The sequence below is a fragment of the Lissotriton vulgaris genome, chromosome 5, assembly GCF_964263255.1.
Source record: "Lissotriton vulgaris chromosome 5, aLisVul1.2, whole genome shotgun sequence".
Classification (NCBI taxonomy): Eukaryota; Metazoa; Chordata; class Amphibia; order Caudata; family Salamandridae; genus Lissotriton; species Lissotriton vulgaris.
Window position 1 is genome coordinate 2007576463 of NC_141693.1, and position 22261 is coordinate 2007598723.

Below are 22261 nucleotides of genomic sequence, written 5' to 3' on the forward strand. Positions count from 1 at the left end.
TATTGGCGACTTAGCTTCATTTTACCTTTCTCTAAATCTCTCGGTGAACGAAGAGATGGATCATTCCTAAAACTTAAAATAAGTTCCATCGCTTCTTTTATATTATCACCCACTATCATTCCTGCAGCAAACTCCTTCTGCACTTTAATTAAATCCTCCAAGTCTGATTCAACATCGTCTTCTTCTATTTCCTCACGCAACAACGAGCACATCTCGTCAAAGACGTACCGTTGCGTTGGCTCTCCCCATTGCATAAATGTCTCTAACACATCTCTCGTACTATATCTTCTACCCTTCGAAATCCATCTGAGAGCCGTGGAGTCTAAAACTCCCCGTTCTTCAGTACTTGGAAGCTGACTCCGTCTCTGAACAGAGTCAGGAGTAGGAGTCTTAATCAAGGTTTTATATATAGGAGACAGCATATTAGTAACGGAATCAGTGATTCTTCGACGAACAGAAAGTGGAGTTAGTACACTCGCAGACATAGAGAATGCAGTAGAGGTAGGAATAGATGACGAAACAGTAGGAGTATCGGAAAAAATAGTTTGAGGATCAGTAGGTACAGTGGTAGGTATAGGAGCGGGCAGTGCGGGAAGAGGAGGAGCTGTAGGAACATTTACATTCACCACAGGAGGTATAGGAACTTGATTCTGAGGAACAAGAACACCAGGTTGTCCAGCAACCGGCAATTGAACATTCGGTACAAGTTGAGTCGCAGCACCTTGTGCGTACGGTGGAGGTGAACGTAACAGATAAGATAGCAGAGGATCGTTTTCGGTATCCTCCAGTATCTTAGCCATCTTCGATGGCAAGGCAGGATAGCACTTGTCAATCGCTAAGTTATGCTCTCTAATTGCTACATCTATAGCCTTTTCGCACTCATTATTTTGCAGTTGTTTAGTTGCTTGCTCTAGAGTTAACTCCTCTTGCTCTTTTTGTTCTTTCTTCAACCTTTTTATTTCTCTCTGTTTGGATTCTTTTCGCCAATAACGGAAAGAATCAAACATTGCCGGCCGGGCTTTCTTCCTAAACAATTTCGCTTCTAAATTATCAAGGATCTCAGGTTCAAAACTACCATGTAGTGGCCAACTAAGGACACCATCCTTCTTACAATAACGGACCCATATTTCATTATAAGTTATAGGACCCACACCATACTTACAGTATAAATCATAAAGGGGAGTCCCAATCGGAGGAACCAGACAAGAATCCTCTAATTGTGAGTCACTGTTGCAACTAAAACAAGACAACATTTTCCGACTTACCATTTTCAGTCTGGAACACAAAACAAACAAAACACGGAACAAAATATGTGCACTCGAACCAAGAACTTAGGCCTACCAAAACCAAACTAATGTATCGATACCCAAACTGAACCAAATAGATTATCGTAACCAGAACAACTAGTGATAATCTTACAAAACTAAACCAAACCAAGAACCGATCAAGGATTTAACAATCCTCACAAAGTAACCAGCTAGCTATCACTAAATACTTAACTGAGGCACTGAAGACGTCACCAAGGAGAGACCCGTCACGTTTCGCTGTACTAAGACTGCACCACTTCGGGTCCAAGACAGGGCGACGGTCAAGGCAACGGCCCACTGCAGCCGTCCTGAACGGGAACCCTCGTGGAAGAGAACTTCAGGGCCACTTTTGCGATATGCCGGGATCGATGAAGTGGGGCGCCTCCCTCAGGAATCTTCACACGAAGCTTCTCGAACTCTTCGGGCTTTTGGACCGGTACCGAATGACGTCGCCCCACGTTGGGCGCCAATTGGAGTTCTGGACTTTTTGGTTCCGTCCAGAGGTGTCAGGGTACAACACCCAAAGACCCCGGAGTTCCACCTGCCTTGGTGCGCAAATGAACAGAAACACGGGCTTCTCGATGGTGGCGTCAAAGACCAAAGGTTTATTACTGCAGGGACACAGAAGTCATAGATACTACACACGGTCAGTACCCAGGAGCCTGTTCGATTTGTACATTGAGGGTTGCTCCTTATATACCAAAATTTATGCTCTAGGCAAATATTTCACATGTCGGTACACTCCCAAACCTTTGTGTCTCTAAACAATAAATATTTGGCGTTACACAGGAACTGTCGATAATATCTGATACCAAACATCACGAAGAGAGGTTCCCACTAGTTCATCACAATCCCCTGTCAATATTGCATTCAGGACCCGGACCGCCTCATCGTAAAGTTCGTTACCTCCCCCTAATAAAGGCCCAGAAGGAAAGGAGCAGAGCCAGGTGCAGAAGATAGAAAAGCGGGATAAGAGATGTTTGTAGGTTGTAAATGGGCAAGGCTACCGGCTTCGGCCGCCTAATCATGATCAGGTACAATGGACAGGAAAACCAGTTCAGGTGGGCTGGCCTCGGGCAGGGGAGGCAGCCTTTGTCGAGTCATGCAACTTCAGCGTGATCTGGTTTAAGGTGCACGTGTCCTGTAAGAGGTGAATCTCCGGCTAAGGCTACGTGTCCTTAATCAAAGTGGAGTAAATGAAATGATCAGAGGCTATTGCATATGTGAGGGCAAGGAACCACAATATGGCGGCCACGATCTAAGATGGATGCCGTGGGTATATCAGAAATATGTCAATGGAAGGAGTGCTCTTGCTCGTAGCGTAGCGAAAACACTAGGATATACTAAATGGATCATTTGCGGTACGCTGATACTAATTTTATGTATTTCCGGCAAACTTGAAAACACGGGTTCAAGTCGTCACGGAACCGTCACGGAACCTCACTCCTGCCCTCTCCCTTCTTCCCTCTCCCTCCCTCACTCTCCGTCCCTCACTCTCCCTCACTCTCTCCTTCCCTCACTCTCTCCCTCCCTCGCTCTCCCCCTCCCTCACTCTCTCCCTCCCTCGCTCTCTCCTTCCCTCACTCTCTCCTTCCCTTGCTCTCCCTCGCCCTCCCTCTCCCTCGCCCTCACTCTCTCCTTCCCTCACTCTCCTTCCCTCTCCCTCCCTCACTCTCCCTCCCTCACTCTCCCTCACTCTCCTTCCCTCACTCTCTCCTTCCCTCACTCTCTCCTTCCCTAACTCTCTCCTTGCCTCACTCTCTCTCTCCCTCCCTCACTCTCCTTCCCTCGCTCTCCCTCCCTCTCCCTCCCTCTCCCTCACTCTCTCCTCACCCTCACTCTCTCCTTCCCACACTCTCTCCTTCCCTCACTCACTCTCCCTCCCTCACTCACTCTCCCTCCCTCACTCTCCCTCCCTCACTCTCCCTCACCCTCACTCTCCTCGCCCTACCTCGCCCTCACTCTCCTGCCCTCACTGTCCTGCCCTCACTCTCCCTCGCCCTCACTCTCCTTCCCTCCCTGTCTCTCGCCCTCCCTTTCCCTCACTGTCTCCCTCCCTCCACCTTGCCCGTGTGTGCCCGGGCTGAGACTGCTTCTGGGCAGGCACACACACAAACACAGCCTCACCGGAGCACTTCACAGGTCTTCAAAAGACCATTCGTATGTTAATGAGGCTTTGTCACCTCTTGCCCCCCTGCAGCCCCACTCTGACTACGAAGGGAATCGCCCGGCCCCCACAGAGCAGCAGTCTGAGTCGCGCTGCCGCAGGTGTGTTTGCTGACACTGTAAAAAAAGTTTTTAAACAAGGCTACATGTCTGCAAGGTCCGCGGGCCGCCAGGGAAGGCTTGCCGGGCCGCTGACGGCCCGTGGGCCCTACTATGAGTACCCGTGCTCTAGATGATTGGATGGACGACAAACCTCCACTCACTACCCAAGAAAAAAACTAGCTCGATCAAGCACCCATTGGGTATCTCAATACTCTATATATGGCCCTTATATAGTCGCTCAAATGTTTCTATTGATCCCTCTAACGTCCCAAAGGTTAGCAAGCATCTATATGGTTCAACACCTCATTACGATGTACGAAGATACTGGTTGCCCGCCCAAAACATTACATTCTCTCTTACGAGACTGCTTAGAAGGGAGGTGGGTGGCCAGGGGACAAGAATTCCTTAATATCTTCCTTGATCTACGACAGCGATATGTTCAATACTTTTCAGACAGTTATGACGCAAATCCACATCACTATGACCAAGGACAGTTCCCCCTCCGAGTAGTACATCCCGTTATAGATTCTGGAGGGAAACTACAACAAACATTTGTCTACACACCCCTGACAAAAATAGAAATATTAGAAATGAAGAAAATGGTCCCTTCTCACGAAAAAGATCCTTCGGGTTTTCATAGGGAACTCATGGATATTCTTCAAATGGATTCCTTTACCTATAAGGATCTCAATATTCTCCTTAAAATCCTACTGCCTCAAGGGACATATGACAAACTAAAAGGAAAAGATTGGGAGGTAGATGGGAAAAAGATGGCATGGACAGCTTTAGAGACAGAAGAAAGTACTCGTGCTGCTGGACAAGGCTTGGGACCTCTAGTCCAAGAACTCCCTTGCCTTCTCCCGAAAATACTCTCCCAGTTGCTGACCACTAAGAAAGAAGATTGGGATGCTATCTCTGCATGCAAACAGAAACCAGATGAGGATGTAGGGGACTACTATACCAGGTTAGAGAAATGTTTTCTCATCAACAGCGGCCTCTCCTCAGGTGGAGACGCCTATAGTCGCTTATTTGTCTCAAAATTCGTAGAAAATGCCTTGCCTACGATCAGAAATAGAGTACTAAAGGTAAAGAGTACTTGGCAAGCAAGCTCCCCTTCACAAGCACTTCAGATGCTCCAATATCACCAAAACAGGATTAGAGATGAACAAGAACAAGAAAAGAAAAGAACGAAGGATACTAAAATGAAGGTATTGGTAGCACAGACTAATACAATCCAACAGACCCCTAAACAAGCTCAAGTGTCACAAGAAAAAGTTACTTGCAATTAATGCAAAAGGCTAGGTCACTTTGTGCGTGACTGTCCAGTATTACAACATAATATTGCCACTGGGAAGGCCCAACCCCGTAACTATCCCCCACGACCCTCTGTTCCCACATCAACTCCCCCAACTGATACTAAACCTGCCACTCAACTCTATCAGTACCCAGTGTCATCCTATCCTGAATTCCTCTAAATTTCATCAGACAGCTGGGAGGAACACGATAGTCGTCCACTGATCCCGGTCCCGGTCGACCAAAAGGGTCCATATGTAAATGCTAAGCTCTTAGGTAAAGAAACAAAATTTCTAATAGACACCTGGGCCAGTAGGACGACAGTACAACACAACGAAGTTCCCAAGGTACCCCTCTCTGGCTCGAATAGTATTTCCTTGGGTTTCTCAGGTACACCAGTCATCAATAAGGTTTCTGAACCAGTATCACTTCAAGTTGGTCCTCTTACAACATCCACTGATTTGGTACTTACTAAGTCATGTCCCGAAAACTTACTCGGCATCCAGACGTTAAAAGAACTGGGTGCTGTGATATGCTGTTCCCCGGAAGGAATACGACTATTCCTCTGAGATTTCAAAGGTCATTTCACCACACGAGAATTAGACGTCAGACTAAGAGACATTCCTGCTACATTATGGGCTACAGATTCGACTGACATAGGGTTCATGGACATTACACCACACTTGGTCACATTTAAAGAAAGTGTTGTCCTACCTCGTGTCCGACAATACAAGTTACCTCCAGATGCAGAACAAGCCCTCATCCATATTATCGATGACTTAATACAGAAAGGAGTAGTCAGAGAAGTACCTTCCAACATATGTAATTCGCCAGTCTTACCAGTAAGAAAGAAAACACATGACGGTGCACCACCAGTTTACCGACTAGTGGTCGACTTACCCGAATTAAACAAGTGTGTGGTACCACAATACCCTGTGGTCTCTGACATCAGTACTCTGCTAACAGCTATAGATCCTGAAGCCACACATTTTACTGTAATTGACCTGAAGAACGCTTTCTTTAGTGTACCCATTCACCAAGACAGTCAGTACCTATTCGGATTCTCACTACAAGGTCGTAGCCTCTGTTTCACTAGAGCTCCTCAAGGGTACCCAGAAAGTCCCAGTATCTACAGTCAGGCACTTAAAAGACAGTTAGACGACATTGTTATGCCCTCAAATACAACATTGTTACAATATGTAGATGATCTACTGATCACCGCACGCTCTGAACCAGAATGTGAACAAGCATCACGGATTGTCCTAATGTTCCTTGCACAACATGGCCACAAGGTGTCACCCTCGAAATTACAATTGTGTTTACAGCAGGTAGCCTACCTATGACACCTGCTGTCAAAGGAGGGTAGGGCACTCACACCTGAAAGAATTCAACTCATTTTTAACATTCCTGTCCCTAAGGCACAGAAAGAAGTCTGTGCCTTTATTGGCCTCACGTCATACTGTAGACAGTGGATTCCCCAATTTGCATACTTGGCCAAACCCCTGATACAGCTAACGACCATAACCTCTTCCCCATTGCCATGTACACCTGATCATACTGTTGCTTTTGACACCCTTAAACAAGCATTATGCTCAGCACCCATCCTAGCTACACCCGATTAGGCCAAACCTTTTGTCCTATTTTTCACAGAACGGGAAGGCACAGCCTTGTCAGTACTCACACAAGCACAAGCCAACAAACACCGTCCCTGTGCTTATTTTTCCAGCACCCTTGACCCTGTTGCACAAGGTTTGCCTGCCTGTTTGAAATCTGTTGCAGCTACAGCTCTAGCAATACGGCAAAGTGATTCCATAGTACTAGGACACTCTCTTGAAGTACAAGTCCCGCATGCAGTAGAACTACTCTTGAATAGGACACAAACACAACACTTGGCCATAGCCCGCCTCACAGGTTACGAAGTCACTCTGTTCCAACCCCACATCATCATCAAAAGATGCAACATCCTCAATCCAGCTACGTTACTGCCTACTATTCCAATTGACAATCAGATTCACGACTGCTTAGAGGTAGTCGAACTAGTCGCAAAGCCCCAGTCTGATCTTACAGATGTCCCTCTAAGTACACCAGAACACACACTGTTTGTAGACGGTTCCTGTATGTGCCTCCAATCAGGCGAACTTTCAGCAGCTTATGCTGTCACTACAGAAAACACAGTCCTTCTAGCAGCTAGGATACCCGTACATTCAGCACAAGCAGCAGAGCTAATAGCTCTCACCCAAGCATGTGAGTGGTCTAAAGGAAAACAAGTCAACATCTACACCGATTCACAATACGCATTCGGGGTAGTCCACAATTTTGGAATTTTGTGGAGGGAGAGAGGTTTTCTAACCTCTCATGGAACAAAGATCCAACATGGAGATCTTATCCTCCAGCTACTAGAAGCAGTACACAGACCCGCAGAAGTAGCTATACTAAAATCAAAGCACATACCAAAGTCATAGACTCTATCACTAGAGGTAATGCTCTGGCGGATGCCACAGCTAAACATGCTGCCCAGACAGGAACACTAAGCACTGAAACCATCACTAGAACTATCTGTCCAGTTATCGAACCCACCAAAGATGTAGTAGACATCCAAAACCAAGCCACAGAGACCGAAAAGAGAAAATGGGAGGAAGAGGGAGGTTTACACACAGATCAAGGTTGGGTAACAAAAGACAAGTCCAAATGGTTTCTCCCTGACATAATGGTTCCCGTAATGATAGAAACTGCCCATGGTCCTGCCCATCTAGGAGAAAAAGGAATGTTAGACAGTCTGAATTTGATATGGCACAACAAGCATCTGCGTGCAGCAGCCAAACAAAAAGTACGAACCTGTATGATTTGCTGCCAGTTCAATCCCGGGAAAAGTGTATCAGTTGAACAAGGAGGGTTCCATCCTCCAGATTACCCCTTTGAAGTCCTCTAAATGGATTATATCCAAATGGAAAGATGTCGAGGATACAAGTATGTCGTCATAGTGGTCTGTACCTTAACCCGATGGACTGAAGCTTACCCTGTCCCAGACTATGGTGCCCAAATGACAGCTAAACAATTGGTGAGGGAATTTTTCCCCAGATACGGGTTGCACAGAGTCATCTACTCTGACAATGTACAACCCTTCTCCTCTAAATTAATGGAAGCAGTTTCCCTATTGTTAGGTTACACTTGGAAATTTCACTGTGTTAGACATCCCCAAGCAGCAGGCTTGGTGGAGCGGCACAACCAGACATTAAAAACCAAGTTAGCAAAAATATGCGCTGACAAGCAAATCAACTGGGTGACATCTCTTCCAGTTGCCCTGTTCTACATGCGAATAGTGGTAGATTCTTGGACGGGCCTGTCACCCTATGAGGTCACATATGGGAGACCTCCAAATATCTGGGGTGTCCCATCTCCTAAAAAGCTAACCGATATTGACGCAAATGTACTGACAGTTTACTTGGCTTCTTTGATATCTGCACTACGTTCTTGCCGTTCACAGGTGGCTGCAGCCTTTCCAGACAAGACCACACCCGACGAGCACTCCCTTCAGCCTGGCCAATGGGTGCTCGTCCGAAACTTCGACCGAACCAGCCCTCTGGAAAGAAGGTGGACGTCTCCCAAGCTGGTGCTGCTCACAACAAGGACCGCCGTCAAAGTCGAAGGACGAAAAGGGTGGCTCCATGTGAGCCACTGCAAGCCTTTCCACGGACCAACTCCTTCGGACGCTGTTGCTGATCCCGAGACCAGAGACACTAAACCATCAGACTTTAAAGACACTGAAACAACAGACTTTATTTCACCCCTTCCAGAACTTTTGCCCAAAGGAGAGTACAAATCGAGGCTGCGATCTTATCCAAAACAAACTTGAGACATTGTGCCTGACCTCGACCTACCAGTGGCTAATTAAGCCCAAGACGGACGCTTGGTGAAGTGGTTGCTGGGAAGTGTCCGGTCACTGGCGCATACTTTACTCAGACTAAGCAGCCGAAATCATGAAGACAAAGACTCATTGCACCAAACTGTTACGAAACAGAGCTCACATTTTCCTTTCTATCATGATTCTTATTTTCTGCATCATAGCTTGTCTAGGTTGGTTCCTTCATCTAGCTTTTACACTACCTTCCCCTATGCTTTTGAACAACACTGCTATGCATTCACACGTAGATCTTCCTTCACATCTCGAAAGTAGGAGAAAAGAATTCTTCAATAACACATTCATCTCCACGCTCCATCAACACCAACTAGTTATCAACAAAAAAAACTGTTGGGTCTGCGGCTTGATGCCACACTCCGTACACGGAGGTATGCCGTTTATCCCTCTCCCTTTCGGCTATGCTGGATCTACCTATGCTCTCTCTATGATATTCTCTGCCTCTGTTAGAAACATCCCTGAAACCAAGACCAAGATCACTAGTACCTGGAACGAGATAAAAACAAAGACTGTGCGCGCTGTTCAAAAGATGGTAGATTTCACCGTAACATGGGGACGAGCAGATAATAGTGAAAATACCAGTTATTCCCTCTTTAACGACACTACCTCTTTTAGAGAACCATTCTCAGTTCAGAAGAGACAGACAGAGCAGGGAGGATGGGCTGTACCTCATAAGGGCCTGTTTTGTGTAAGAGGTAAGGGCAAGGGTCAGAAGATGGGAGACAGTGAGTGTAATAAGACGTACACCCTACCTGATTTAGACTTCCCAACAATGACCACCGCCCCCAACACTTATTTTATTTGTGGGCCTCACGCACGTACTTGGCTACCTCAAGGCTGGTCCGGGAAGTGCTACATTGCATTTCTCCTCCCCCCTCCCTACACCACCCCAGCAGATTACCATCTAAGTGATCCTCCAACCGTGATTAATAGACGGCGAAGGGGGGTCATAGATGCTAAAGACACAGTGGATCAGGAGGCTGGCGATTTCTTCAAAGGAATCATCCCTTTCTGGGGGCCCATGATCAATAGCCGCCACATAAGACAACTGACTCGTGTAGTCAAGGGAGCCGTAAACGAAACAGCTGATGCATTAAGTAACATCACCGCTGAGATGGCTTCCGATAAACTCATGACGTTACAGAACCGTATGGTCCTAGATATCATATTAGCAGACCGTGGTGGCGTATGTGAACTGATCGGATCCAGCTGCTGTATATATATTCCAGATAATGCACCCTCAGTATATTCTGCCATTTCCCACCTTCATGTACTTTCAAAGACACTAGATGCAGACACTGCTGCATGGTCCCTGACGGGATGGCTCTGGGGCCTCCTGTCCTCATGGGGGTGGAAGATCCTTACAATAATAAGTCTTGCTCTAGCCATTCTCTTCACCTGTTGCCTCTGTATTCAGTGTGGCCCAGCTCTCTGTAGTTTCTGTACCACTGCCTGCATTCCCAAACCCCAGTCCAGAAAGAAAGAAAAGGAAAGAATCATGTTACAGGAACAAGTAGACGGCCTAATGAGTATAGAAGTAGACTAATAAGAAGAGGAATTTTAAAGGGTATATTATGGGACAAGGAGGGAATGTGGAAAAAGATTATTTTTCGTAGTTTATGTCCCATCATACACCCTCTCAGTCACATCCCCGAGCCCATCATGTCGGAAAACAAGCAAACGAGAACACGAGCAAAACCGATCACGCGCACACAAAGTTGCACACGCACTCCCCTTCCTCTTAAAATTCAAAGGTACATTCTTATGGTTAGGGCGATTCCGAGAAACAGCTTCCTCACTCAAACTGTATATTCCTACGGTTAAGCCGATTCCGAGAACAAGACCTCCCAATTTGTAACCATTTCCCTATAATCGGGCCGATTCCGAGAAATAGGCCCCGTTTTGCTAAACCACGACAACCAATTCCGAGAAGAAGAGCCCCCGTTTGCTGAAAGACACGACACCAAACATCCTGTCAACGACCAGTTCTCCTTTCTCTCTCTCTCTCCCTCTCTCTCTCTCTCTCTCTCTCTCTCTCTCTCTCTCTCTCTCTCTTATCTAAGGAACCAGCCTAGGGTTATTTCTCAATGCTCTGCTTCTGCCGTGACTTCCTCATGATTAAAGACACAGTCACGCTTCTTCCTGTCATGACTTCTGTATGATTTTGACACAGTAACGCTGCTATGATTTCTGTAAAATTACGACACAGCTGTCCGAGTTTTACTGACTTCTGTATTGTTACAACACAGCTATCCGAGTTTTGCTCAAGGGAAGCTCCTTCCTCTTTTCTGTGTATAAATACCATGTCTTCTTTGATGAAAGTAGAGATTCTTCCGATCCTCCTCAGGTGACAGAGCTCTGCCTTAACTCGAGTTACTGAATAAAGACCCTGAATTCGAACCACCACAGACTCTGCTCTTCATACTTGACCTTATTGATATTATAGAAATTCCGATCAAGGTAAATTACTAAAATATTTACCACAACCTATGGGTCCCTGTGAAGGTAAATTTGAATTTCCTTGGGCTTACCTGGTTGCTCCAGACGTGCCCTGACTGTCCATTGTTTGGAGAGTCCCCAGGACCTTGCTGGTCCTCACCGTAACTTGTTTCCTTTGCCAGTGTTGGTTGCCTTTGTCAAAGCTTGTTGGTGTTCAATCCGGACACTGACCCCCCAGCACTCGACATCCTTCTTGGGACAGCTCACCTCTGGACTTTGGTCATCATTGACATCTCCTGGTCCTTGTGGCTGCAGAGTCAAGCATCTTTTCTTCTCACCTGAAGCACCCGTCATCGGTGGGCATTCATCTACCAAGCCCCTGGTCACCCTGAAGTGACCCAGACTCTGTCCCTTCTGCTTTCAGGTTCTTCTCACCTCGGATCCAGGCTTGGATTTCACCGGACATTTTTCATCTTACCAGCAGCAGCACTTCTTTGCATCATACCTAGGGGTGGACGGACATTACCGTTACGCCCACGGAATGGATGGAAATTTGCATTTTCCGCCTTCCGCAAAGAAGGAAACTGATCTTACTGGCAAGAGACTGTGTCTGGAGGAGAATGATCTCACTGGTAAGAGACTGTGTCTGGAGGAGAATGATCTCACTGGTAAGAGACTGTGTCTGGAGGAGAATGATCTCACTGGTAAGAGACTGTGTCTGGAGGAGACCGATCTCACTGGCAAGAGACTGTGTCTGGAGGAGAATGATCTCACTGGTAAGAGACTGTGTCTGGAGGAGAATGATCTCACTGGTAAGAGACTGTGTCTGGAGGAGAATGATCTCACTGGTAAGAGACTGTGTCTGGAGGAGACCGATCTCACTGGTAAGAGACTGTGTCTGGAGGAGAATGATCTCACTGGTAAGAGACTGTGTCTGGAGGAGAATGATCTCACTGGTAAGAGACTGTGTCTGGAGGAGACCGATCTCACTGGTAAGAGACTGTGTCTGGAGGAGAATGATCTCACTGGTAAGAGACTGTGTCTGGAGGAGACCGATCTCACTGGTAAGAGACTGTGTCTGGAGGAGACTGATCTCACTGGCGAGAGATTGTATCTGGAGGAGACTGATCTCACTGGTAAGAGACTGTGTCTGGAGGAGAATGATCTCACTGGTAAGAGACTGTGTCTGGAGGAGAATGATCTCACTGGCGAGAGATTGTATCTTGAGGAGAATGATCTCACTGGTAAGAGACTGTGTCTGGAGGAGAATGATCTCACTGGCTAGAGATTGTATCTGGAGGAGAATGATCTCACTGGTAAGAGACTGTGTCTGGAGGAGACCGATCTCACTGGTAAGAGACTGTGTCTGGAGAAGAATGATCTCACTGGTAAGAGACTGTGTCTGGAGGAGACCGATCTCACTGGTAAGAGACTGTGTCTGGAGGAGAATGATCTCACTGGTAAGAGACTGTCTCACTGGTAAGAGACTGTGTCTGGAGGAGAATGATCTCACTGGTAAGAGACTGTGTCTGGAGGAGACCGATCTCACTCGTAAGAGACTGTGTCTGGAGGAGAATGATCTCACTGGTAAGAGACTGTGTCTGGAGGAGACCGAAATCACTGGTAAGAGACTGTGTCTGGAGGAGAATAATCTCACTGGTAAGAGACTGTGTCTGGAGGAGAATGATCTCACTGGTAAGAGACTGTGTCTGGAGGAGAATGATCTCACTGGTAAGAGACTGTGTCTGGAGGAGAATGATCTCACTGGTAAGAGACTGTGTCTGGAGAAGAATGATCTCAGTGGTAGGAGACTGTGTCTGGAGGAGACCGATCTCACTGGTAAGAGACTGTGTCTGGAGGAGACTGATCTCACTGGTAAGAGACTGTGTCTGGAGGAGAATGATCTCACTGGTAAGAGACTGTGTCTGGAGGAGAATGATCTCACTGGTGAGAGACTGTGTTTGGAGGAGACTGATCTCACTGTCGAGAGACTGTGTCTGGAGGAAAATGATCTCACTGGTAAAAGACTGTCTGGAGGAGACTGATCTCACTGGCAAGAGACTGTCTGGAGGAGACTGATCTCACTGGCAAGAGACTGTCTGGAGGAGAATGATCTCACTGGTAAGAGACTGTGTCTGGAGGAGAATGATCTCACCGGTAAGAGACTGTGTCTGGAGGAGAATGATCTCACTGGTAAGAGACTGTGTCTGGAGGAAAATGATCTCACTGGTAAGAGACTGTGTCTGGAGGAGAATGATCTCACTGGTAAGAGACTGTGTCTGGAGGAGACTGATCTCACTGGCAAGAGACTGTGTCTGGAGGAAAATGATCTCACTGGTAAAAGACTGTCTGGAGGAGAATGATCTCACTGGTAAGAGACTGTGTCTGGAGGAGAATGATCTCACTGGTAAGAGACTGTGTCTGGAGGAGAATGATCTCACTGGTAAGAGACTGTGTCTGGAGGAGACCGATCTCACTGGTAAGAGACTGTGTCTGAAGGAGACTGATCTCACTGGCAAGAGACTGTCTGGAGGAGACTGATCTCACTGGCAAGAGACTGTCTGGAGGAGAATTATCTCACTGGTAAGAGACTGTGTCTGGAGGAAAATGATCTCACTGGTAAGAGACTGTGTCTGGAGGAGAATGATCTCACTGGTAAGAGACTGTGTCTGGAGGAAAATGATCTCACTGGTAAGAGACTGTGTCTGGAGGAGAATGATCTCACTGGTAAGAGACTGTGTCTGGAGGAGAATGATCTCACTGGTAAGAGACTGTGTCTGGAGGAAAATGATCTCACTGGTAAAAGACTGTCTGGAGGAGACTGATCTCACTGGCAAGAGACTGTCTGGAGGAGACTGATCTCACTGGCAAGAGACTGTCTGGAGGAGAATGATCTCACTGGTAAGAGACTGTGTCTGGAGGAGAATGATCTCACTGGTAAGAGACTGTGTCTGGAGGAGAATGATCTCACTGGTAAGAGACTGTGTCTGGAGAAGAATGATCTCAGTGGTAGGAGACTGTGTCTGGAGGAGACCGATCTCACTGGTAAGAGACTGTGTCTGGAGGAGACTGATCTCACTGGTAAGAGACTGTGTCTGGAGGAGAATGATCTCACTGGTAAGAGACTGTGTCTGGAGGAGAATGATCTCACTGGTGAGAGACTGTGTCTGGAGGAGACTGATCTCACTGTCGAGAGACTGTGTCTGGAGGAAAATGATCTCACTGGTAAAAGACTGTCTGGAGGAGACTGATCTCACTGGCAAGAGACTGTCTGGAGGAGACTGATCTCACTGGTGAGGGACTGTCTGGAGGAGACTGATCTCACTGGTGAGAGACTGTGTCTGGAGGAGACTGATCTCACAGGCGAGAGACTGTGTCTGGAGGAGAATGATCTCACTGGTAAGAGACTGTCTGGAGGAGACTGATCTCACTGGTAAGAGACTGTGTCTGGAGGAGACTGATCTCACTGGTGAAGGACTGTTTGGAGGAGACTGATCTCACTGGTGAGGGACTGTCTGGAGGAGACTGATCTCACTGGTGAGAGACTGTGTCTGGAGGAGACTGATCTCACAGGCGAGAGACTGTGTCTGGAGGAGAATGATCTCACTGGTAAGAGACTGTGTCTGGAGGAGACTGATCTCACTGGTGAGAGACTGTGTCTGGAGGAGACTGATCTCACTGTCGAGAGACTGTGTCTGGAGGAGACCGATCTCACTGGCGAGAGACTGTGTCTGGAGGAAAATGATCTCACTGGTAAAAGACTGTGTGGAGGAGACTGATCTCACTGGCAAGAGACTCTCTGGAGGAGACTGATCTCACTGGAGAGGGACTGTCTGGAGAAGACTGATCTCACTGGTGAGAGACTGTCTGGAGGAGACTGATCTCACTGGTAAGAGACTGTGTCTGGAGGAGAATGATCTCACTGGTAATAGACTGTGTCTGGAGGAGAATGATCTCACTGGTAAGAGACTGTGTCTGGAGGGGACTGATCTCACTGGTGAGGGACTGTCTGGAGGAGACTGATCTCACTGGTGAGGGACTGTCTGGAGGAGACTGATCTCACTGGTGAGAGACTGTGTCTGGAGGAGACCGATCTCACAGGCGAGAGACTGTGTCTGGAGGAGAATGATCTCACTGGTAAGAGACTGTCTGGAGGAGACTGATCTCACTGGTAAGAGACTGTCTGGAGGAGACTGATCTCACTGGCAAGAGACTGTCTGGAGGAGACTGATCTCACTGGTAAGAGACTGTGTCTGGAGGAGAATGATCTCACTGGTAAGAGACGGTGTCTGGAGGAGAATAATCTCACTGGCAAGAGACTGTCTGGAGGAGACTGCTCTCACTGGTAAGAGACTGTGTCTGGAGGAGAATGATCTCACTGGCAAGAGACTGTCTGGAGGAGACTGATCTCACTGGCAAGAGACTGTCTGGAGGAGACTGATCTCACTGGTAAGAGACTGTGTATGAAGGAGAATGATCTCATTGGTAAGAGACTGTGTCTGGATGAGACTGGTCTCACTGGTAAGAGACTGTGTCTGGAGGAGAATGATCTCACTGGTAAGAGACTGTGTCTGGAGGAGAATGATCTCACTGGTAAGAGACTGTGTCTGGAGGAGACTGATCTCACTGGTAAGAGACTGTGTCTGGAGGAGAATGATCTCACTGGTGAGAGACTGTGTCTGGAGGAGACTGATCTCACTGTCGAGAGACTGTGTCTGGAGGAGACCGATCTCACTGGCGAGAGACTGTGTCTGGAGGAAAATGATCTCACTGGTAAAAGACTGTCTGGAGGAGACTGATCTCACTGGCAAGAGACTGTCTGGAGGAGACTGATCTCACTGGTGAGGGACTGTCTGGAGGAGACTGATCTCACTGGTGAGAGACTGTCTGGAGGAGACTGATCTCACTGGTAAGAGACTGTGTCTGGAGGAGAATGATCTCACTGGTAAGAGACTGTGTCTGGAGGAGAATGATCTCACTGGTAAGAGACTGTGTCTGGAGGGGACTGATCTCACTGGTGAGGGACTGTCTGGAGGAGGCTGATCTCACTGGTGAGGGACTGTCTGGAGGAGACTGATCTCACTGGTGAGAGACTGTGTCTGGAGGAGACTGATCTCACAGGCGAGAGACTGTGTCTGGAGGAGAATGATCTCACTGGTAAGAGACTGTCTGGAGGAGACTGATCTCACTGGTAAGAGACTGTCTGGAGGAGACTGATCTCACTGGCAAGAGACTGTCTGGAGGAGACTGATCTCACTGGTAAGAGACTGTGTCTGGAGGAGAATGATCTCACTGGTAAGAGACTGTGTCTGGAGGAGAATGATCTCACTGGCAAGAGACTGTCTGGAGGAGACTGATCTCACTGGCAAGAGACTGTGTCTGGAGGAGAATGATCTCACTGGTAAGAGACTGTGTCTGGAGGAGACTGGTCTCACTGGTAAGAGACTGTGTCTGGAGGAGAATGATCTCACTGGTAAGAGACTGTGTCTGGAGGAGAATGATCTCACTGGTAAGAGACTGTGTCTGGAGGAGAATGGTCTCACTGGTAAGAGACTGTGTCTCGAGGAGACTGATCTCACTGGCGAGAGATTGTATTTGGAGGAGAATGATCTCACTCGTAAGAGACTGTGTCTGGAGGAGAATGATCTCACTGGTAAGAGACTTTGTCTGGAGGAGAATGATCTCACTGGTAAGAGACTGTGTCTGAAGGAGACCGATCTCACTCGTAAGAGACTGTGTCTGGAGGTGAATGATCTCACTGGTAAGAGACTGTGTCTGGAGGAGAATGATCTCACTGGTAAGAGACTGTGTCTGGAGGAGAATGATCTCACTGGTAAGAGACTGTGTCTGGAGGAGACTGATCTCACTGGTAAGAGACTGTGTCTGGAGGAGACTGATCTCACTGGTAAGAGACTGTGTCAGGAGGAGAATGATCTCACTGGTAAGAGACTGTGTCTGGAGGAGAATGATCTCACTGGTAAGAGACTGTGTCTGGAGGAGAATGATCTCACTGGTAAGAGACTGTGTCTGGAGGAGAATGATCTCACTGGCAAGAGACTGTGTCTGGAGGAGACTGATCTCACAGGCGAGAGACTGTGTCTGGAGGAGACCGATCTCACTCGTAAGAGACTGTGTCTGGAGGTGAATGATCTCACAGGCGAGAGACTGTGTCTGGAGGAGACCGATCTCACAGGCGGGAGACTGTGTCTGGAGGAGACTGATCTCACAGGCGAGAGACTGTGTCTGCAGGAGACTGATATCACTGGTGAGAGACTGTGTCTGAAGGAGACTGATCTCACAGGCGAGAGACTGTGTCAGGAGGAGAATGATCTCACTGGTAAGAGACTGTGTCTGGAGGAGAATGATCTCACTGGTAAGAGACTGTGTCTGGAGGAGAATGATCTCACTGATAAGAGACTGTGTCTGGAGGAGACTGATCTCACTGGTAAGAGACTGTGTCAGGAGGAGAATGATCTCACTGGTAAGAGACTGTGTCTGGAGGAGAATGATCTCACTGGCAAGAGACTGTGTCTGGAGGAGACTGATCTCACTGGTAAGAGACTGTGTCTGGAGGAGAATGATCTCACTGGTAAGAGACTGTGTCTGGAGGAGACTGATCTCACTGGTGAGAGACTGTGTCTGGAGGAGACTGATCTCACTGTCGAGAGACTGTGTCTGGAGGAGACCGATCTCACTGGCGAGAGACTGTGTCTGGAGGAAAATGATCTCACTGGTAAAAGACTGTCTGGAGGAGACTGATCTCACTGGCAAGAGACTGTCTGGAGGAGACTGATCTCACTGGTGAGGGACTGTCTGGAGAAGACTGATCTCACTGGTGAGAGACTGTCTGGAGGAGACTGATCTCACTGGTAAGAGACTGTGTCTGGAGGAGAATGATCTCACTGGTAAGAGACTGTGTCTGGAGGGGACTGATCTCACTGGTGAGGGACTGTCTGGAGGAGACTGATCTCACTGGTGAGGGACTGTCTGGAGGAGACTGATCTCACTGGTGAGAGACTGTGTCTGGAGGAGACGATCTCACACGTGAGAGACTGTGTCTGGAGGAGAATGATCTCACTGGTAAGAGACTGTCTGGAGGAGACTGATCTCACTGGTAAGAGACTGTCTGGAGGAGACTGATCTCACTGGCAAGAGACTGTCTGGAGGAGACTGATCTCACTGGTAAGAGACTGTGTCTGGAGGAGAATGATCTCACTGGTAAGAGACTGTGTCTGGAGGAGAATGATCTCACTGGCAAGAGACTGTCTGGAGGAGACTGATCTCACTGGTAAGAGACTGTGTCTGGAGGAGAATGATCTCACTGGCAAGAGACTGTCTGGAGGAGACTGATCTCACTGGCAAGAGACTGTCTGGAGGAGACTGATCTCACTGGTAAGAGACTGTGTATGGAGGAGAATGATCTCACTGGTAAGAGACTGTGTCTGGAGGAGAATGATCTCACTGGTAAGAGACTGTGTCTGGAGGAGAATGATCTCACTGGTAAGAGACTGTGTCTGGAGGAGAATGATCTCACTGGTAAGAGACTGTGTCTGGAGGAGACTGATCTCACTGGTAAGAGACTGTGTCTGGAGGAGAATGATCTCACTGGTAAGAGACTGTGTCTGGAGGAGACTGATCTCACTGGTGAGAGACTGTGTCTGGAGGAGACCGATCTCACTGGCGAGAGACTGTGTCTGGAGGAGACTGATCTCACTGGTAAGAGACTGTGTATGGAGGAGAATGATCTCACTGGTAAGAGACTGTGTCTGGAGGAGAATGATCTCACTGGTAAGAGACTGTGTCTGGAGGAGAATGATCTCACTGGTAAGAGACTGTGTCTGGAGGAGAATGATCTCACTGGTAAGAGACTGTCTGGAGGAGACTGATCTCACTGGCAAGAGACTGTCTGGAGGAGACTGATCTCACTGGTAAGAGACTGTGTATGGAGGAGAATGATCTCACTGGTAAGAGACTGTGTCTGGAGGAGAATGATCTCACTGGTAAGAGACTGTGTCTGGAGGAGAATGATCTCACTGGTAAGAGACTGTGTCTGGAGGAGAATGATCTCACTGGTAAGAGACTGTGTCTGGAGGAGACTGATCTCACTGGTAAGAGACTGTGTCTGGAGGAGAATGATCTCACTGGTAAGAGACTGTGTCTGGAGGAGACTGATCTCACTGTCGAGAGACTGTGTCTGGAGGAGACCGATCTCACTGGCGAGAGACTGTCTGGAGGAGACTGATCTCACTGGTAAGAGACTGTGTCTGGAGGAGAATGATCTCACTGGCAAGAGACTGTCTGGAGGAGACTGATCTCACTGGCAAGAGACTGTGTCTGGAGGAGAATGATCTCACTGGTAAGAGACTGTGTCTGGAGGAGACTGGTCTCACTGGTAAGAGACTGTGTCTGGAGGAGAATGATCTCACTGGTAAGAGACTGTGTCTGGAGGAGAATGATCTCACTGGTAAGAGACTGTGTCTGGAGGAGAATGGTCTCACTGGTAAGAGACTGTGTCTCGAGGAGACTGATCTCACTGGCGAGAGATTGTATTTGGAGGAGAATGATCTCACTCGTAAGAGACTGTGTCTGGAGGAGAATGATCTCACTGGTAAGAGACTTTGTCTGGAGGAGAATGATCTCACTGGTAAGAGACTGTGTCTGAAGGAGACCGATCTCACTCGTAAGAGACTGTGTCTGGAGGTGAATGATCTCACTGGTAAGAGACTGTGTCTGGAGGAGACTGATCTCACTGGTAAGAGACTGTGTCTGGAGGAGACTGATCTCACTGGCAAGAGACTGTCTGGAGGAGACTGATCTCACTGGTAAGAGACTGTGTATGGAGGAGAATGATCTCACTGGTAAGAGACTGTGTCTGGAGGAGAATGATCTCACTGGTAAGAGACTGTGTCTGGAGGAGACTGATCTCACTGGTAAGAGACTGTGTCTGGAGGAGACTGATATCACTGGTGAGAGACTGTGTCTGAAGGAGACTGATCTCACAGGCGAGAGACTGTGTCAGGAGGAGAATGATCTCACTGGTAAGAGACTGTGTCTGGAGGAGAATGATCTCACTGGCAAGAGACTGTGTCTGGAGGAGACTGATCTCACTGGTAAGAGACTGTGTCTGGAGGAGACCGATCTTACTGGCCAGAGACTGTGGCTGGAGGAGACTGATCTCACTGGTAAGAGACTGTGTCTGGAGGAGAATGATCTCACTGGTAAGAGACTGTGTCTGGAGGAGACTGATCTCACTGGTGAGAGACTGTGTCTGGAGGAGACTGATCTCACTGTCGAGAGACTGTGTCTGGAGGAGACCGATCTCACTGGCGAGAGACTGTGTCTGGAGGAAAATGATCTCACTGGTAAAAGACTGTCTGGAGGAGACTGATCTCACTGGCAAGAGACTGTCTGGAGGAGACTGATCTCACTGGTGAGGGACTGTCTGGAGAAGACTGATCTCACTGGTGAGAGACTGTCTGGAGGAGACTGATCTCACTGGTAAGAGACTGTGTCTGGAGGAGAATGATCTCACTGGTAAGAGACTGTGTCTGGAGGGGACTGATCTCACTGGTGAGGGACTGTCTGGAGGAGACTGATCTCACTGGTGAGGGACTGTCTGGAGGAGACTGATCTCACTGGTGAGAGACTGTGTCTGGAGGAGACGATCTCACACGTGAGAGACTGTGTCTGGAGGAGAATGATCTCACTGGTAAGAGACTGTCTGGAGGAGACTGATCTCACTGGTAAGAGACTGTCTGGAGGAGACTGATCTCACTGGCAAGAGACTGTCTGGAGGAGACTGATCTCACTGGTAAGAGACTGTGTCTGGAGGAGAATGATCTCACTGGTAAGAGACTGTGTCTGGAGGAGAATGATCTCACTGGTAAGAGACTGTGTCTGGAGGAGACTGATCTCACTGGTAAGAGACTGTGTCTGGAGGAGAATGATCTCACTGGTGAGAGACTGTGTCTGGAGGAGACTGATCTCACTGTCGAGAGACTGTGTCTGGAGGAGACCGATCTCACTGGCGAGAGACTGTGTCTGGAGGAAAATGATCTCACTGGTAAAAGACTGTCTGGAGGAGACTGATCTCACTGGCAAGAGACTGTCTGGAGGAGACTGATCTCACTGGTGAGGGACTGTCTGGAGGAGACTGATCTCACTGGTGAGAGACTGTCTGGAGGAGACTGATCTCACTGGTAAGAGACTGTGTCTGGAGGAGAATGATCTCACTGGTAAGAGACTGTGTCTGGAGGAGAATGATCTCACTGGTAAGAGACTGTGTCTGGAGGGGACTGATCTCACTGGTGAGGGACTGTCTGGAGGAGGCTGATCTCACTGGTGAGGGACTGTCTGGAGGAGACTGATCTCACTGGTGAGAGACTGTGTCTGGAGGAGACTGATCTCACAGGCGAGAGACTGTGTCTGGAGGAGAATGATCTCACTGGTAAGAGACTGTCTGGAGGAGACTGATCTCACTGGTAAGAGACTGTCTGGAGGAGACTGATCTCACTGGCAAGAGACTGTCTGGAGGAGACTGATCTCACTGGTAAGAGACTGTGTCTGGAGGAGAATGATCTCACTGGTAAGAGACTGTGTCTGGAGGAGAATGATCTCACTGGCAAGAGACTGTCTGGAGGAGACTGATCTCACTGGCAAGAGACTGTGTCTGGAGGAGAATGATCTCACTGGTAAGAGACTGTGTCTGGAGGAGACTGGTCTCACTGGTAAGAGACTGTGTCTGGAGGAGAATGATCTCACTGGTAAGAGACTGTGTCTGGAGGAGAATGATCTCACTGGTAAGAGACTGTGTCTGGAGGAGAATGGTCTCACTGGTAAGAGACTGTGTCTCGAGGAGACTGATCTCACTGGCGAGAGATTGTATTTGGAGGAGAATGATCTCACTCGTAAGAGACTGTGTCTGGAGGAGAATGATCTCACTGGTAAGAGACTTTGTCTGGAGGAGAATGATCTCACTGGTAAGAGACTGTGTCTGAAGGAGACCGATCTCACTCGTAAGAGACTGTGTCTGGAGGTG

The 22261-nt window shown here is 48.1% G+C and overlaps 1 protein-coding gene across 1 annotated transcript in view; it reads left to right on the forward strand.

Moving 5' to 3' along the window:
- Nucleotides 1-22261, forward strand: part of LOC147718003 (uncharacterized) — a 124594-nt gene that overhangs the window by 42877 nt on the left and 59456 nt on the right. The window contains exon 3 of the mRNA XM_086919899.1: nucleotides 17381-17560. Coding sequence (XP_086776025.1) covers nucleotides 17381-17560 — 180 coding nt within the window. The remainder of the gene's footprint in view (nucleotides 1-17380; nucleotides 17561-22261) is intronic.